The 16837-nt window shown below is 33.1% G+C and overlaps 4 protein-coding genes across 6 annotated transcripts; 3 read left to right on the forward strand and 1 right to left on the reverse strand.

The window, feature by feature from the left end:
- Positions 1 to 161: 161 nt before the first annotated feature.
- On the forward strand, positions 162 to 3543 carry SC35 (SR family splicing factor SC35). Of its 3 annotated transcripts, XR_012102551.1 has the most exons (5): positions 162 to 511; positions 606 to 746; positions 1227 to 1397; positions 1828 to 1889; positions 2686 to 3543. XR_012102551.1 is itself a non-coding variant. In XM_073076103.1 (4 exons), exons 1-3 carry the CDS (start codon positions 330 to 332, stop codon positions 1387 to 1389), a joined length of 447 nt encoding a protein of 148 aa, XP_072932204.1. In that variant the 5' UTR covers positions 162 to 329; the 3' UTR covers positions 1390 to 1397; positions 1828 to 3543. The 3 variants fall into 3 exon arrangements, 2 of the variants coding, with proteins under 2 accessions (XP_072932204.1, XP_072932203.1); XM_073076103.1 differs by having other exon boundaries at positions 1266 to 1397; positions 1828 to 3543; XM_073076102.1 differs by having other exon boundaries at positions 163 to 511; positions 1828 to 3543.
- A 1435-nt stretch (positions 3544 to 4978) lies between these two features.
- On the forward strand, positions 4979 to 6472 carry U3-55K (U3 small nuclear riboprotein factor 55K). The gene has a single exon (XM_073076105.1). It carries the CDS (start codon positions 5089 to 5091, stop codon positions 6436 to 6438), a length of 1350 nt encoding a protein of 449 aa, XP_072932206.1. The 5' UTR covers positions 4979 to 5088; the 3' UTR covers positions 6439 to 6472.
- A 49-nt stretch (positions 6473 to 6521) lies between these two features.
- On the reverse strand, positions 6522 to 7617 carry LOC140744491 (INO80 complex subunit C). The gene is made up of 2 exons (XM_073076106.1): positions 7339 to 7617; positions 6522 to 7011 (listed from the first exon to the last, which is right to left on the reverse strand). Exons 1-2 carry the CDS (start codon positions 7484 to 7486, stop codon positions 6812 to 6814), a joined length of 348 nt encoding a protein of 115 aa, XP_072932207.1. The 5' UTR covers positions 7487 to 7617; the 3' UTR covers positions 6522 to 6811.
- Positions 7618 to 8692: 1075 nt separating this feature from the next.
- On the forward strand, positions 8693 to 11247 carry LOC140744492 (ribosome biogenesis regulatory protein homolog). The gene is made up of 5 exons (XM_073076107.1): positions 8693 to 8939; positions 9276 to 9554; positions 9888 to 10107; positions 10381 to 10643; positions 11025 to 11247. The coding sequence occupies exons 1-5, from the start codon at positions 8791 to 8793 to the stop codon at positions 11182 to 11184; spliced, it is 1071 nt and encodes a 356-aa protein (XP_072932208.1). The 5' UTR covers positions 8693 to 8790; the 3' UTR covers positions 11185 to 11247.
- The last annotated feature ends 5590 nt before the right edge of the window (positions 11248 to 16837 follow it).

Raw genomic sequence — 16837 nt, forward strand, 5'->3', positions numbered from 1 at the left:
AGACGCAGATATTTTTCTATCAAAAACTTTTATATTTTGTTAAACTAAATTTGGCCGAAATACATGAATTTAAGGCTGAAAAGAACCATAAAACATATTTCGATTAAAATAATATACAGGAAGAATGAATGAACTTAGTAGCATCCGACCCGGCTTTGGCATGAAGTAGCGCGGCAGCGCACATCATTGATTCCATTCGGTCGCATCGCATGTGCGCGTGTGAATTTTATCCGTAAAGTGAAGCCGACGCCATTTTGTTGAGTTATGCTTGTTGAATAAAGAGATTTGTACAATTTTAAAGTGATAAAAGACTAGTAAATTAATTCAAGATGAGTTACGGAAGACCACCGCCGCGGATTGACGGCATGGTATCTTTAAAAGTAGATAATTTGACGTACAGAACAACGCCGGAAGATTTGCGTCGCGTTTTCGAGAGGTGTGGCGAGGTTGGAGACATTTATATTCCTCGGGACCGGTATACACGGGAAAGCAGGGGCTTCGCCTTTGTCAGGTATGATTATTACTTAAATGTAGTTAATGTTTTCTAGTTATGCGTGCATTATATAAGTGTTTCGGTAGCATTTATTATTTTGTGGTTATTTTAGGTTCTACGACCGGCGTGATGCGGAGGACGCGCTGGATTCCTTAGACGGCCGCATGTTGGATGGGAGGGAGCTCCGCGTGCAGATGGCAAGATACGGACGACCATCTTCACCGTACAGAAGCCGTTACGACAGACGCCGCAGGTAACCTCAGTTTTTGTTAATACCTTTATCCTACGCATTATTTGTTTTTGCGTTTCTTTATTTTTTGCTCAACCACCCAACATAAAAAAGTAAATAAATTTAAATTATCCAGCATAAGCATTTTGCTGTTACGATGTATAATCAAAGTAACTTTTTTAATTGATAATTAAGAAATTGGAAGTCTGTAGTCTGTACAGTGATTTATTTAAAAAAAACAAATAATTTAACAATTTATGTCAAGTTCTAGAAGTTATCAACAGTTATCTGGTGTTAATTAACAATGAATCTTATTTAATCAGTTGCAAGATCCCTGAACTCGCTTGTGTGTATGTAATGCTTTAAGTGTCGCACCGCCGGCGTTTTATTTACGTTTTTCTATCAACATTTAGAGCAGTGTTCGCAGAGGCAGCGCGTTGTGGCCGCTTCGCATGTTGAACCCCGTGCACAATTCATATTTGTGTGTGATGGAATTTCTTTTAGCGCATCGCGCTCACGGTCTCGTTCACGTCGTCGATCCAGGTCCCGGTCGCGGCGGCGCTCGTACTCGCGCAGCCGCTCCCGCTCCCGCTCGCGCTCCGACTCGAAGAGCTCCCGCGGGCGCACCCGCAGCCGCAGCCGCTCCCGCTCCCGATCCAGACATTGAACTGCTGAGTAAGAACTGTCTCCACTATCGGGTATCTTCATGGGTTTGATTGTAGTAGAATATGTAGTAGTGTGCATGATTTAATTGTCCATGCTGTTTTAAAAGGTGTTTGAAGGTGACCATTATGTATAATGATACAATGCCCCCCCAATGGGGGGCGAGGAATATCTGTTATCTGTACCTCTTTAACATAAAGAACCACACCTGTAAATGTAAAAAAAAAATCGAGATACACAGAAAAACTTGAAATAATTTTTGGCATGGGGTAAAAGATTTTAAATTAAAATTTCTTTCAACAACATTATTTTTACTCATTTTCTACATAATATAACTAAAACTTTACCAGGGATTACTTACCTATCTAGTTAATTAGGCAACTAACACTATATGTAAGCAATTTAAACATTTTTGCTATATAAAAATTCATTTTGTTTTCAGGTTGCGTACCAGTTGAGTGCTGAAGTGCTGTAAAACATGACTCAAGGCAGCCTTTGGCCAAGGTACTAGCACTTAAAATAAGCTCCGTAGACCTAACTATGATCAACATAGTGGCAAAACTTCAATGTAACAAATTATGGTCTAGATTTAAGTTTCAAAACATAGATTAACTAATTAAATGATTGTATCTTAATTTTTTTTGTCACTCATATCTTTGTCCAAGTTCTAATTTTGTGTATTTATCAATATTTTTTGTTTTTAATGTTGTCAAAGTTCTTAAAGTTAATTGTCTACAATTGTCTAATTGTTACAATTTTCGTCAAAGTTAATTTACAAGTCTGTTTTTGTTTTATAACTTGACTGTTCTCAGATAATATAAAAAGCCACTTGTATTTGCTTTAATGGAAATTACTCTTGAGATTTAGATTAAATTACATATTTTGTGTCATTAATAAGAACTTAGGTGTGACTCTACCAGTCATTAGATGTCATTTCAGGTTTCTAATAACTAAAACAAGAAGATCATGTTCACCCAAGGGATAATTGGGCTAAATTGGGCATTATGTAGGACAACTTCATGATGTGTGGTAAATAACATAACAAAAATGAGTATTAAAATCATTGACTGTAAACAATTGTATCAAAAAGGTACTTTCAATTTATTTATCACTGTGAATCCCTTTAGTGTAGTAAGTAGGCCTTACTTATGAAGTTTATTTTGTTTAACAATTTATTGAAATTATAATGGATTTTTTTATATTAGGGCCTACTTCTACTTTTGACATAGTGAAATGTTGTGTAGAGTAAGATAATTAAGAACTATTATTGTAGAATTAATAATAATGTTGGTATGCTCAGGGCATGGAGTGTGCAGAGAGCGAGGGGCAGTTTGCGGGGAGGGGGGGTTTGCTGATGCTGACAACTGCTGATTTGCTGTTGTTGCCGTACATAAGTTATGAGTAAACTTTTATATTATTGACAAACCGAGACACGCATATAAACAGACGTAAATGAACCGCGTTGACCCGTTTCGAGTAATATGATGTAGTATTTTTTCCATATACCATTTTGCGGATTTGGGAGATGTTCATTTTTTACAAAAATGTTTCAATTTATTTACCAAAAGCACATTATTATCATCTGCCCATTTTCGCGTCGTAAGTACATAATTTCATTGAACAATTTGATTCAGAGTATTTTTTCTGTACACAAACACTTGCAAAAAGAGAATCCAGGTAGGTTGGTGGCCGACAGACATGCGTAGTCTGAACTAATACTTGCGTTTGTTTGGCAGGCCGGTGGTGCGCTGGCCTGTTGCTGTGGCAGTACCTGTGCTGATTGCTGTGATTTGCAGATACGCGCGCGTCTAGGTTTATCGGTATAATAGGATAACACCCTCCCCGCCTGGCTGTAATGAGGTAGCTCAAACACAACATGGATCGTGGAGTACATAGCAATACTTTGTTTTATTTTTGTTCTCTCGCAACAACATGATCAAATATTATAATTTAGGTCTCTTAAGGAAAAGGTCGATCAAGCAATACTATATTACTGCATCGTCAACTTGAACCTTTAAAATGTTTCTGCATCAAGAAAGAAGAGTCATCTGATGTTGGACACCTGGCACTATTTGTGTGTAGGTCTATTTTCGTTCAATCTTCAATAAATACTAAAATACAAGAACTGTTTTATTTTAATATTAAACTTTCCCACGTATTTCAACGTGTTTTTTTTAATATCCTTTCTAACATTTGTATTGTATAATTAATAATATCTTAGATACGCCAAAAGGATGACCGGAGATGTAACTATAAGAGCACCCTATTTTAGATGACTGAGGATGTAATTTTTAGCAAGAACATGAGGCCATGCGCTATTATGTATGTGCTCGAGCGCGCGCGCGCTGTGTTCAATGTCTAAAAACTAATAATACTCGTGTGGCGATTTTTTTTACACACATTGACGGCTCACTCGAGTAATGTTTCTCGCAAATCAATGATCTGCCTCAACACTTGTGGCGTGGCCATACGGAAAATGGAAACGAACACCCATGAGGACCATTCCTCAAGAATAAGAAGTATTGATGTCGTTAGTGTAGCATGAGATAGGGCAGTGTAGCATGATTTGGTCAGGCGCAATTCAAAAATTATGATTTTTTTTTTCTTACAAGAATAGTTAAATGCTTCACCTCCATAAAATTATATAATACCAGTATTCAGATAAACAAAACCTGCATATAAAAATAAGTCATCAGAAAAATATAGTTACTTTAAAGTTAGTCGACGAAAACTAAATGTGTACCTACTATATTTTTCCTAATGTATTTATTATATATTTGTAATGTTTTTCTAAGAAATACTATTTCTTCACAAAATGTCACAAATAAACACAATGCGAGTAGACCAGCTCAAAGAGTATATAAGTTATAGTAAGGGCGTGGGCACATGTCATACTGAACCATGATGGAGGTCATTTTGAGAGGAAATATGAAGCGCTGAAAAAATGTAATGAGAAATTTTACAAATATTTTTGAATGTCTATATGATATTTTGAAGAATTGCTAACCAAAACTAACTTGATATAGACAGTCTAAAATATTCGTAAAATTTCTCATAATACCTACCACATTTTTTCAGCGCTTTATATTTCGTCTCAAAATGACCTACATCATGGTTCATTGTAGAAAGATATGGATTCACCCAATATTTTCTTTGATTCTGTTTTTTCTTCATTCGTCGCCTTAGTAACAGGAGCAATATAATACGTCATTCGCGGTCCATATCAAGATAAAAACTGAAAGATGGTTTCCCGCGGTGCACCGCACAAAGCGCTGTGTCGTGGCACGACGCCGTGCCTTCAACCGGTAGCGGCGCCGTGTCGTTACACGGTATCCGGTGCCGCACCGTAACCATGTGCCCACGCCCTAAACTATAGGCAACGTGTGACCACAACGGAAATAATTGCACCATAATTATTCCCCCATCATGATATTTTTATCGTTAGATATTGGTATATATCTAGAACTGTCTAAATTTTAATACAGTATGAAGTGCAGTTAAATCTATTCGTCTGATTTTGAAGCTAAATAACCATATTATTAAACACTTTTTTTCTGAACGATAGATTAACGTCACTTCTATGTGTATAGTATGTCAATGTCAGCTTTCAACTTGTGAAAACGTAAATTTTGAAACGCCAGTTCAACGTGCTTTATTTTGTATAATTTATTACAATAAAATTTTACTCTGTGAGTAATAAGAAATGTCTTCTTCATTCTTCTTAAAAGGGAAATCGAGACAAGTACACAAGAGGAAAGGCGAGAAAATTCCCAAGAAAAAGCCTAAAAAACAAACTGTTCCTAACCTAGAAAACGGTAACGAATCTTCGGACAGTGAGTTAGATTTAAAGAAGTTTTCTGACGCCGAGGAATCTGAAAGTGATCATGAGACCGCAGAACAGAAGAAGTTGAGGTTAGCTAAAAAATATTTGGAGGAAATCGAGAAAGAAGAAGCCAAAAGAACGGAACTTAAAGAACTCGACGACGCGGTAGAGAAACGTTTACAAAAAGACTATTTAGAGCAGAAGGGCAAGTTACGAGTAGAGGTAGCGGATAATTATTCAGCGCCTGCTGAAAATGACAGTAGATTAATAAAAGCGAAAGAGCACCGCCTTACACTCACTTGCGTATGTGTTTCCAGCGATGGGAACTACGCATTCACCGGCTGCAAGAGCGGCAGCGTTATCAAATGGGGTATAAAAGAAAAAAAGAAACTCGGAAGCCTCACATACAAAACGCATTCAAACTTTTTAAAAGGAGGTGTAACTTCAGTTGCACTTACTACAGATTCCAAATATTTAGTGTCTTCAGATGATTCCCCTAATATTCAAGTTTGGGACCCCAACACCTTGAAGCACATACACACATTTAAGGGCCACAAGGATAAGGTAACTGGTTTAGTTTTCAGGAAAAACACACATGATTTATATTCGGCCAGTAAGGATCGGTCTGTAAAGATTTGGTCTCTTGATGAGATGGCATATGTTGAAACATTATTTGGTCACCAGTCACCCATTACAGCTATTGATGCTCTTACTAGAGAAAGGGCAATTACCGCAGGTGGTAGAGATACCTCTGTTAGAATATGGAAAATAGTGGAAGAATCGCAGCTCATCTTCAATGGGCCTGTGGGAAGCTTAGATGAAGTAAAACTACTTGATGAAGAGCATTTTATATCTGGTAGTGACAATGGTTCAATATGCATTTGGAGTGTCTTAAAAAAGAAGCCATTATGTACAGTACTTGAGGCACATGGCTCAGAAAATGATGTCCCAAGATGGATAACTAGTTTAGCCACATTATTAAATTCAGATGTATTTGCATCAGGGTCCTATGACAATAACATTAGACTGTGGAAAGTAAGTGATTCTTATAGAAAAGTATCACCTATGTTTAGTATAGAAATAAATGGTTTTGTGAATAGTATGCAGTTTACGAGTGACGGTAAACAGTTGTATGCTGCGGTGGGGCAGGAGCACAAGTCTGGAAGATGGTTCAAATTAGGAAATGGCAAGAATGGGCTGCTAGTTATTAACTTTACTGTTAAGTCATAATTTTAATAATACATATATTATTTTTACATACAAATTGCAGTTTTATTATTTGACACTAAAAGGTATTAACAATGAGAGAAAGGTTTTATGAATAAAAATATTTATTTGGTTTCTAATAAGTACACATGATCTTCTGACGAATTATTTAATTTCAAAAATAAAAAGATGTCAACTCATATACCAACACTCAAGTTGAAGATATTTCGCCTATAAGGTTACAATTATAATACTTAAACCTTTAGCGCCAACACATTTGTAGAATAATAAAATCTATATAATTTACGATTGATCACAAGAGGTTAACTTGTAAAGTTATTTCTGCTTTGTCTCATAGTCAGACAGATTAAATAACCAATTTCAGTCAAAAGCTTTTTCAGCCTACAATGGTATTAGCTCCTCTCAGTTGCAAGTAGCCCGCAGTTATGTCCATTGGCAAGCTTCTAACTGTTGTGAACTCCTCCACATTACTATAATACAGTTTGGAGTGCCTGTCCACATAAGGAGCTGGTAAACCTGAGATATCTGAGTATTTTTTAGTCGGTTTGAAGGTTGGAGGTGCGTTTATGGAATAATCTGTAAAAAAATATAAACAGGCCTATAATAAAATGAATTGTTTAAATAAATACTTTATTACCATGCAAATCAAAGAAATTATTTCCATTGAAATCTAATTACAAAATAGGTTTTAACATAATTCGGACATGAATAGACATTGATAGAACTATTAGATATATAACAATATTAAAGACTGACTAAACAGTGTCAGGATACTACAATTTCATTTGAACAATAACTTTGTAAAAAAAATTAAAAGATTATTTTATTGTGAAGGTTGTTCAAACAGTAGTGTTAAGCATACATTATTAAATTTATTTTTGGCTTGTACATAATAATACATACATAGTACAGCCTCGTTAGGCCAAGGCAAAGCCCTATCAGCAGTTAGTATTTGCTTCAAAGACCGCCACATTCGTTTCTTGCAGCCACTTTTGACTATAAATTTGTTTTCTGTTTTGAAACAGTAAGTCTTTTCTGAATCTGCAGTCATATTGAGTATCAAAAGTTAAATTCTCAGCTTTGACGCCTATGACTAAAATACATAATAAATAATTAATGAAGTGATTAGATAAATTAGATTATAATTTATATTTCTAATTTTTACAATCGAATGAATTGAAGCTACTAATGCTACTATATAGCGGTGGTCGTTGAATCAACGAACTAGTTAAATCAACCGTTGATTCACTTTCAACGAATCAACGTTAACCCAATAGAAATTAACTAGTTAAATACGTCAACGACGTTGAACGGAACGTTTCGTTATTTTCAACGTAAATTGTATTTTGTAACGGAGGTCGTTGAATCAACGAACAAGTTAAATCAACCGTTCAACGAATCAACGTTACGTCAACGACGTTAAACGGAACGTTTCGTTATTTTCAACGTAAATTGTATTTTGTTTAGAATTAAACTTACGTTAATTTTTTTACGTTTTTTTATAATATACGAGTAGCAAACGAGCTTGATTGTCGGTATAATAGCATAATTTGAACTCCAATTATGTAGAACATATCGAATTATTTCCTAATAAATAATTATAATTATAAATATCAAGAATTGATATTTATATCAATTCTTGATTGATATTTATATCAATTCTTGATTGATATTTATATCAATTCTTGATATTGATATTTAATAACACGCACTACGTCAAATTGTTTCTAAAATAACATTTACCGCACTTCAGTAGAGAAGCGTTGATCGTTGCAGCATAGTTAAAAACCGTTTATTATTGATGCAAGTTGAAATTAGTAACACGTTAACTCGTTGACGAAATTAACTAGTTGATCAACTAGTTGATCAATGGAAATTAACGTTGACGTTTCGTTGACGGAAAAAACTTCAACGACCCACCGCTACTACTATATTTCTGTTCTCTGACTTCTCTGTGAATTGAATGAATGGATGAACTCAGAACTGATTGATTGATTTTTTTACCGCACTGGATTCTTGCTATTCGGCCTGACCTTATAAATTTTCGTTTTTATCATTTATTGTTTTATTTTATAATTTATATAAATGCTTTCTTTCACAAATAATCTAAAAATATTGACATTTGTGAAAACCTACTCATAGACCTATCATAGATTATCTATGAGTAGTCTGTGGTATTTTCCATTTCAAATCTACAAGAAACGTAAGCCATCTGTGGAGGATTAATAATCTGTGTTAGGTAAAACTTCACTCACACGTGTTTGTCAGAAATGTCAAACAGATTTTCAGGTTAGTTTTGATTGTGGTGCAACATAATTATGATTGTAATGATTTAAAACAATACAGGATTTAAAAATGGATATTGTTAACGAAATATTAGAAAGAGAGCAGAGAAAAGCAGAAAAGTATAAGCCGATTACAGTTGAAAAGCATTTAGAGGTAGAATTTGATATTGGAACTCTTCTTGCCTCTGACACCAATGATTTGGACACAAAGTCACTAAGGTAAGATGTGGTATTTTTTACACTGTAGTTCTGTACTACGGATACAAAACCTACTATTTAACTTGTTTAAAGATTTATAATATGTAATGTAGTTGTCGTTAGATCTTAAACCTTGTTAAAAACAAAATACATTATTAATTTTGTGTTGTTACATGTTAGCTGTAATTTTGCATTTAAGACATACAGTTTTTATAACACTCCATTTCTATTTGGGACTTATAACGCGCGTCAATGGATTGCTTGTGCTACTTATATTCAGCATAGACTATTTAGTTCAGACAAATAAAAACTATATTAAGTCTGCATCATTAACATCTTATTTTTGTCACCTTCTAGATCAGATAGCAACAGAGAAGCATACCTACAGTCTTTAGCCAGAGACAATACACAGCTGCTACTAAACAAGATCTGGGAGCTGCCTACTGAACGGATAGATGAAGCCATAGTTGTGAAGTTGCCACAACCCACCACAGTGCTGCCGCGAGCCAAGCCAGTACCGAAACCCAAGCCACTCACCAAATGGCAGGAGTTTGCCAAGACTAAGGGCATCACTAAGAGTAAAAAGGACAAGCTTAAGTGGGATGAACAGTTACAGAAATGGGTGCCTTTGTATGGGTAAGTAAATTATAGCACCTTTTGTATCCATAACAATTCACTGAACAAAACTTACTTTCTTTCATATCCATATTATTATTTCACTGAATGTGATCATCAACTTAGTTGAACTATCATCATAAGAGTACACTTATGGAGTACTGGAAGTACTTTTTTCCTACCTCTCATTATTTATGAATGTATGTTGATATGTAGTTTAAAGAAAATTAGTAATAACACATTTTAGCATTTCTTTATCATAGAATAATCCAATATCATTTGAAACTGATATCAAGGTTGTATTTGCACAATACTATACAAAACTCTACTATTAATTCAATCAATATGTTACAGTTTCAAACGGGCTGCTGCTGAAAAGGAGAAGAATTGGCTGATAGAAGTACCACAGAATGTGGATCCCATGACTGACATGTATGAAAAGAAAGCAAGTGAGAAATCTGAAAAGGTGGCCAAGAATGAACTGCAAAGACTGAAGAATATTGCCAGGTCTAGAAAAGTCAAAATACCCAGAGTTGGCATCCCTGTCACCTCTGATAAGGCTTCAGCTACACAGGTAATCATAGTTTATTTGTCAAATTTTATTTGGATAATTTTGCAGTTCCTTAAAAATATATTACAATTTGTCAAAAAAACTGCCTTTAGGCAGTAATAAAACTTCATATGTATCGTAACACCACTACTTTGTCTACACAAAAACAAATTACAATGATCAAAAGAGAAATAATCAGAAATTATGTGGCTTTTAACATATTCATGTTTAATTTATATGGTATATATTTTTTGTAATCAGCTATTATAACCTGTATTTGAATCTTCTTTATTCCAGTTATCTACAGCAGCAACAGTTGCAAAGGCTTCAACGGCATCACTTGGAAAGTTCCAAGACAAACTGCCAAAGGAGAAGGAAGCAAGAGGAAAGGGCATCCATGAGCTGATCCCCGGCAAGGAGAGGAAACGCAAAGCACCCATACCCACACCACAGGCAGAGAAAGAGAATAATTTGAATCTGATTGATAAGATATTGAACAAACGGCCCAAAATTGATATTGAGAAAGCCGTATCACAACACATACATAAAGAACAAGTACAGTAAGTATTGTAAATTATTTATTCCTAATACAGTCAAATGCACAGACAAGTGTTTTTTTTTTATAATAGAACATAGTATCCAGGGTGATTTAGTAAAACAGCCATTATGTATTTTATTCAAAATAATACAACTTTAATATTATTTGAGAAGTTAAAGGGCAAATCTTATCTAATTATCATGTTTTCTAGTCTTTAATGCTTGGTATTCTGTCTTCTGATATTAATGGGTAGTCAAATAATTGCCTCTATATATTATATACACATTAAACCTGGGAATTTTGATACCCAACACAACATTTATGATTCAAATGGATTGTGAATTAGCATTACACATAGTATACATTTTTAAGATTACTTATTCATTTTATTTCTTCTTTTTAGACGATCAATTGAAAAGAAGACGATGAAGCCCTCTAAAGGTAAAGGTAAAGGTAAGCCTAAAGGCAAAGGCAATGTTACCCAGTTTTCGGCGAAGAAGCCAAAAGCAGGCAAAGGCCAGAGGAATCCCAACAAAAAGAATCCGGGCCGGAAGAGAAGGTAGATTATTATAGTAATAAGAATTTAGTGTATTGTCATATCTAATAAAACTATATTCATACAAAAATCATTTTTATTACCGATCCTTTAGATGACATTTAGAAGTTAATAAGGATTCTAAGGCATAGAGATACTAGTAACATGACACAGGGTTAAGAAAACAACTGAATACAGTTGGATAAGTATTGTTTATTTCCAACAAAATAATTAAACAATTTATAATACAACACAGTTCATACATGTGAAATAGTTACAGTCTTAAATGTGTTCTTAACTTTGGAAATAACAAATGTGTATTAAAGAAACTTTAAACTTTTTTCTTAAATAATAAATTGAATGTAAATTTAATTTATACATTTGAGTAAAATATCTACGTTTTAAACATATGTCATAGATTTTATATAATTTTAATTTGTATCATCTCTTCCATATAATCAAGTAGTTAAATTTATTAAAACGAACTTATAAAAATAAAAAAAAAACTAAATATAATTTTCAATACACAATTCATACAAGCAAACATTGGATCATCACTTGTAAGAGTGTAAAAAGTAAAAATGCATTAAAATATAATATTATATAGTATCCGTATCAGCCTCTACACATAGATAACCCAATATATAGTATATGAAATTGAATTAATAGTGAATAAAAATATTAAGTTATAAATATAAAACATAAATAGTACGTTAAACATTATAGTACGTAGTTTTCATTTGCGGATTTAAATTTTAGAATAAGTATTATATGCGTTTTAAATGAGGACAATAAGTACGCTATTTTAGTATCAGGAGAACAGAAAATATAATTAATAAAAGTTGCTTGAAAATAAAACAATCATTGCGTAGGTACACTACAATTTATAACAATGTGAGCGGCAAACAAGCTACACGGTACATCATTATTTGATACTAATGTTTATAAATGAAATTTTAAATCAATTAAACGGGATTTTAAGAAGCCCTATCCTCTCTATCAATTAACGCCTGCATCAATAAAAGAGTGTGAACTTACACGCCTACCACCTAAGCATCCTAGACGTGCAAGAAGTTTAAAATATATTCCAAAATGAGACACATCACACCCATATCATATCTATAACCCTAATATGAAACCACTAAAAGCTAACTAAAAGTTATTATTTAAATACAAATTCTTTATTTGCCAGAACACAGTTTTTACACAGATCTTATGTACATACTATTAGTCCAGTGTGTTTTACCTGTATTAGGTTTACAAAATACAACATTTTTTTATATATTGTATGGTTACGCCCCAGCGTAACCATTTCCGTTACAAAATCCGTTTTCCGTTACAAAATAACGCAATTCTTTTTCTCCTGTCTTATAGCGCGCTTAACGAAATTTAATTTCAAAAACTTTCCTGAACCTACACATTTTCCCGAAATTTAGGTGGAAATCCATTTAATTGGCATGAAAGTTTTAAACAAATTAAAACACGACACGTGCCGTTCATTACTTAATGTCACGCCCTTTCAGTAAACTCCCCCGCATTCGTTACAAATTAATTATACTAAACCTTGACATACATACTAGTATGAAAATATAACTGGCTTTTCCTTTAAAAGCTTTTAAAAATGTGAATACAATTCATGCACTAATGGATTGATTACTAACATGTCTACGTAACATCTTCTATCTTTAAGTTTAACACAAGTGATTAACAATTAGCTCTAACAACTAATTGTTCAATATTTAACATGCTATGGGAAGGTAAGGTGTAGGTAATACTGTAAAGAACGTTTATTATAATATCTATAACCCTAATATGAAACCACTATAAAGCTTTCTGGAAGCATCTACAATTTATTGTGCCTACTTTCGACGATACTATTCTATTGTTATCGTGACATCAACAACACGTAAATATTCGCTCTTAAATATAAATTTCTTTAAGTTTCATTTGGATGAAAACGTTTGAATAAGAACTGATTTTACTAGAAAACGAGGTCGTTTCGACACAGCGTGAATACGGAGTTAAAAACGACATTTTAATGAAAAATGACTATTATTTAGTTTCATAGCAACTTCTTCTCAATAAAACATCTATTTTGAATGAAAAAATATTTTGGCTGTCATTTCAATAAAATTAGTCAACCTGCTAAACAATATAGGGTACTGCTAAATTCGTTATAAAAATATCTAGGCTTTTGGATACATATTCTGTTTCCAAGGATATCTCACATCTATATTTCACTCGACATCCTTGAAGTGTAAGTCTTCAGATTGGGCACATACACGAGTTTTCATCGTTCCCTCGGGATCAGTAGAATTACCGAGAACCAAAAGTACCCCATCAATTCATTCACGCGGGACTCGTTGGGATTCTTGATTCGTTTTTTACGATGACGTCTTATATTTTGACTCAATGCGGATATTTACATATTTGGATCATGATTTTTTTTCAAAATACCAAGACGAATTCCATTTTCAATTTCTATTACTCTGTGAAGTAATTATTCAGTGAATTCGTATTTTTAAACAACAACAACAGCGTTCGGGGTTATAAAATGATCTCACAGAATTATGAAACCGTCATGAAAACGAATAACTAAAAAATATCACATGAATGGTATTAGTTGTCGATGTCACAATAACTGTCACTACAACGTTAATATTGCTTAATTATCACTACACGATATATTTGTCGCCTTACAATCACATTAATCTAATATTGATATATCAAGACCTACCCTTCAGAACAGACAATGAACATACATTTAGTATTAATATACTTAACAATATACGAAAATAGAATATTTTGCTAAATTTTGAACATTTTATACATTAGGTTTATGTTTAAACATACAGGTACACATACTTTATATAATTATGTAAATAGGTACACATACTATCAGACAAGACTTGAAAAGAACAGATAAATTGTATTTGACATAATATAATTATAAATTCACTAAATAAAACCATTAAAAACATAACAAAACAAGTGAAAGAGATTCTGGTAAAATTTGGTACAAGGAAACCGACATAGGTATTTGTAATTTTCTTTGGTAATCATCAACGTAATGAAGCGTGTGAGTGCGCGAGAATGTGAAAATGACAACTTCTTAAATTTCCATGTCATTATCGAACAAAATTTGAAAACTTACGGGATTACCTTTGAGATTAAATGCATCCCTCACATTCTGAATATTATGGAAATTTATACAAAATAACTAAAGTTCTATACAAGAAAATATATGACAAAAAATGTGTAGATACATAAGCGCCACACTAAGTCCTACTCACAACCCTATTCATCATCTTAACTACAGTCATATAGTGTACATGTTACCGTTAAATCTGCGATCCACGAAAATGGATATCTTTAACATTTTCGGTGTGTATATAAAAAATCAATATACGTAATATATTTGTATCCGTAATACTCGATAATTAAGCGATGGATTGACTTGAAAATTTTTAATGACCTCGCTTAACTTACCCGAATTAAACTTTTCGGTAGGTATATAATATTTTCCTAATAACAACAGACAGAGCCGCTGCAAAGAGTGGCAGAGTTAAAGTAGTGGTTTTTAAGCTCGCATGCTTATGATTAGACTAAGTTTGTCAACAAATTATTGAGTGAAACACCTAGTGGCATGCCTGGATAACCTGCAGAGAACCTTCACGCACTGACGGTAACATATACACCTCAAGACTTCAGTTACCTTCAAATTAGGTTACTAGGTCGATGAAGGCGATCACAAAAAGACTATTAATAAAATAAACGAGGTCGTACCCTCTTAGCATCGACATTTACCACGTGGTATTTATATAGAACTTCCACATCACATATTTATCTTTTCGCATAATTCTGTAGCAAAAAACGGCACCCTTCTATTTTCATCGGCCCTTGCGTCATAGCTACATTATTAGGAGAATATATAATTAATTTGGAAAGTTTAAATAAACTGTAAAAGGTTACAAGGAAATTACGAGAAGAAATATTTGGCTCTGCATACCTAAGTTAAACTGACGAAGAAAGAAATAAAGAAATACTTTTAGGATTTTTTGAGAAATACATAAAATGTGTGAACTGACATACACTTAACCGCTTTGTTTTTATTTTAATTTTACCTATTGGACCTTTTCATCAGAAAAATATAACCGAAATAGGCTATTATTTTTTATAATGGCGCATAAAGAAGAAAAATAATACGGAATACTTTTAATAGAAAATCATAACTACTTTTATAACTTCAAGAATTATTTCCATTCCTCAGCTAAAGCCCAGCTGGCTGCTGAGCCAGCCGGTCACGACATCTCAATAACTTCGCTAAAAGGCAATTTATGTGAAATATTATTGCCATTTCTCTTTATGATATTTTTATTACTACCTAAAAACTAATCTAATCTTGAGAACGTTTGTTGAGAATCCTTGAGTTCCCCGTTTCAACTCTTAACAATCCAGACCAACTTTTAGCGCAGAATACTAAGAGAAAATCCAATAATGGGTAGGTTTACTTCACAAAAAGATTACTTGGTATTATTTTATGTATTTATAATATTATTCAGGGCAGCTAAATTCTATCTGGCAAAGTATCAGTTAAGTTACAAAAACTAAAATAGATGATATAATATTTAAAAAAAATAATGATTAAAATTTGAATATTACATAATTGTTATTTCATTTGCCGTATAACCAAATATCAGTTTCATTATTCTTCTTCGCTAAATAAATTAATAGACGTCAACCCAGCTAAGGCTATTAACAGTTTTACAAAACATTGCTACTTCATAAACGGTACAAAATACTTAAACATGTTACATAAATGAAAAGTTTTTCTGTATTTATAGATGCTACAGGGTCTACGGTATACTAAATTTTGGCACATACGATAAGTATAGTAAATAGTAGGTATATATGTATAAATCAGTGTTAAAAATTAATCATCTTAAAATGACATTCATACAACTGAAAATCTGAATAACGTTTCGTGCATAACGGTTTTTATTAAAAATAGAATGGCTTTTAGAAAACCTTTTTTAAAATTGTCGCCATTGAATAGCTACTAAATCTTTTATCTGTGAAGGCTTTAACAAATTCGTTCGTTTCGAAAATAAATATTACATTATGTTTTTATTTTTAATATCCAAGATGATCATTAAATTTTCTTTGTAAGACAGTAATAACTAATATGTATATTAAATAATAATAATGATAATTCTATTTAATTTCATTTAATTCTATTTAAGTACTGGATATTCAAAATCCCGGTATTTCAAGCCAGAAAAACAAGATATGTGCATTAGTTACGAACACCCAAATGCAGTCAGTCACTGCATTAGGTAACTCTTAGCTAGAGTTAAATCGGAGCCCAAGTTGATTTAACAAACAAGGAGAAATCGATAAATCATGTCGGTGACCTCCGGGTTATTTATGCTCTTAACGTCCCTTTACTTCACGGCAGAAATACCCTACGTTATTCTGGATTGAAACACTAGGCTCTTGCAAACTCAGAATTAAAATACTTTTACCTCTTATTCATAAACATATAGTCCCCGCTATCTATCTATTCTGAATGCAGAGAGGAAGGGAAAGCATATATAAATAGCTAGAAAGCTGGTATTATATGAATAAGTAGGTAAAATGTGCCAAGAAAGCACCGACGAACTAGACAGAATTATATGGCC

This window comes from Epargyreus clarus, unplaced genomic scaffold (genome assembly GCF_041222505.1).
Source record: "Epargyreus clarus isolate Ecla_fem2 unplaced genomic scaffold, WU_Ecla_fem_2.2 ptg000008l, whole genome shotgun sequence".
NCBI classification, from domain to species: domain Eukaryota; kingdom Metazoa; phylum Arthropoda; class Insecta; order Lepidoptera; family Hesperiidae; genus Epargyreus; species Epargyreus clarus.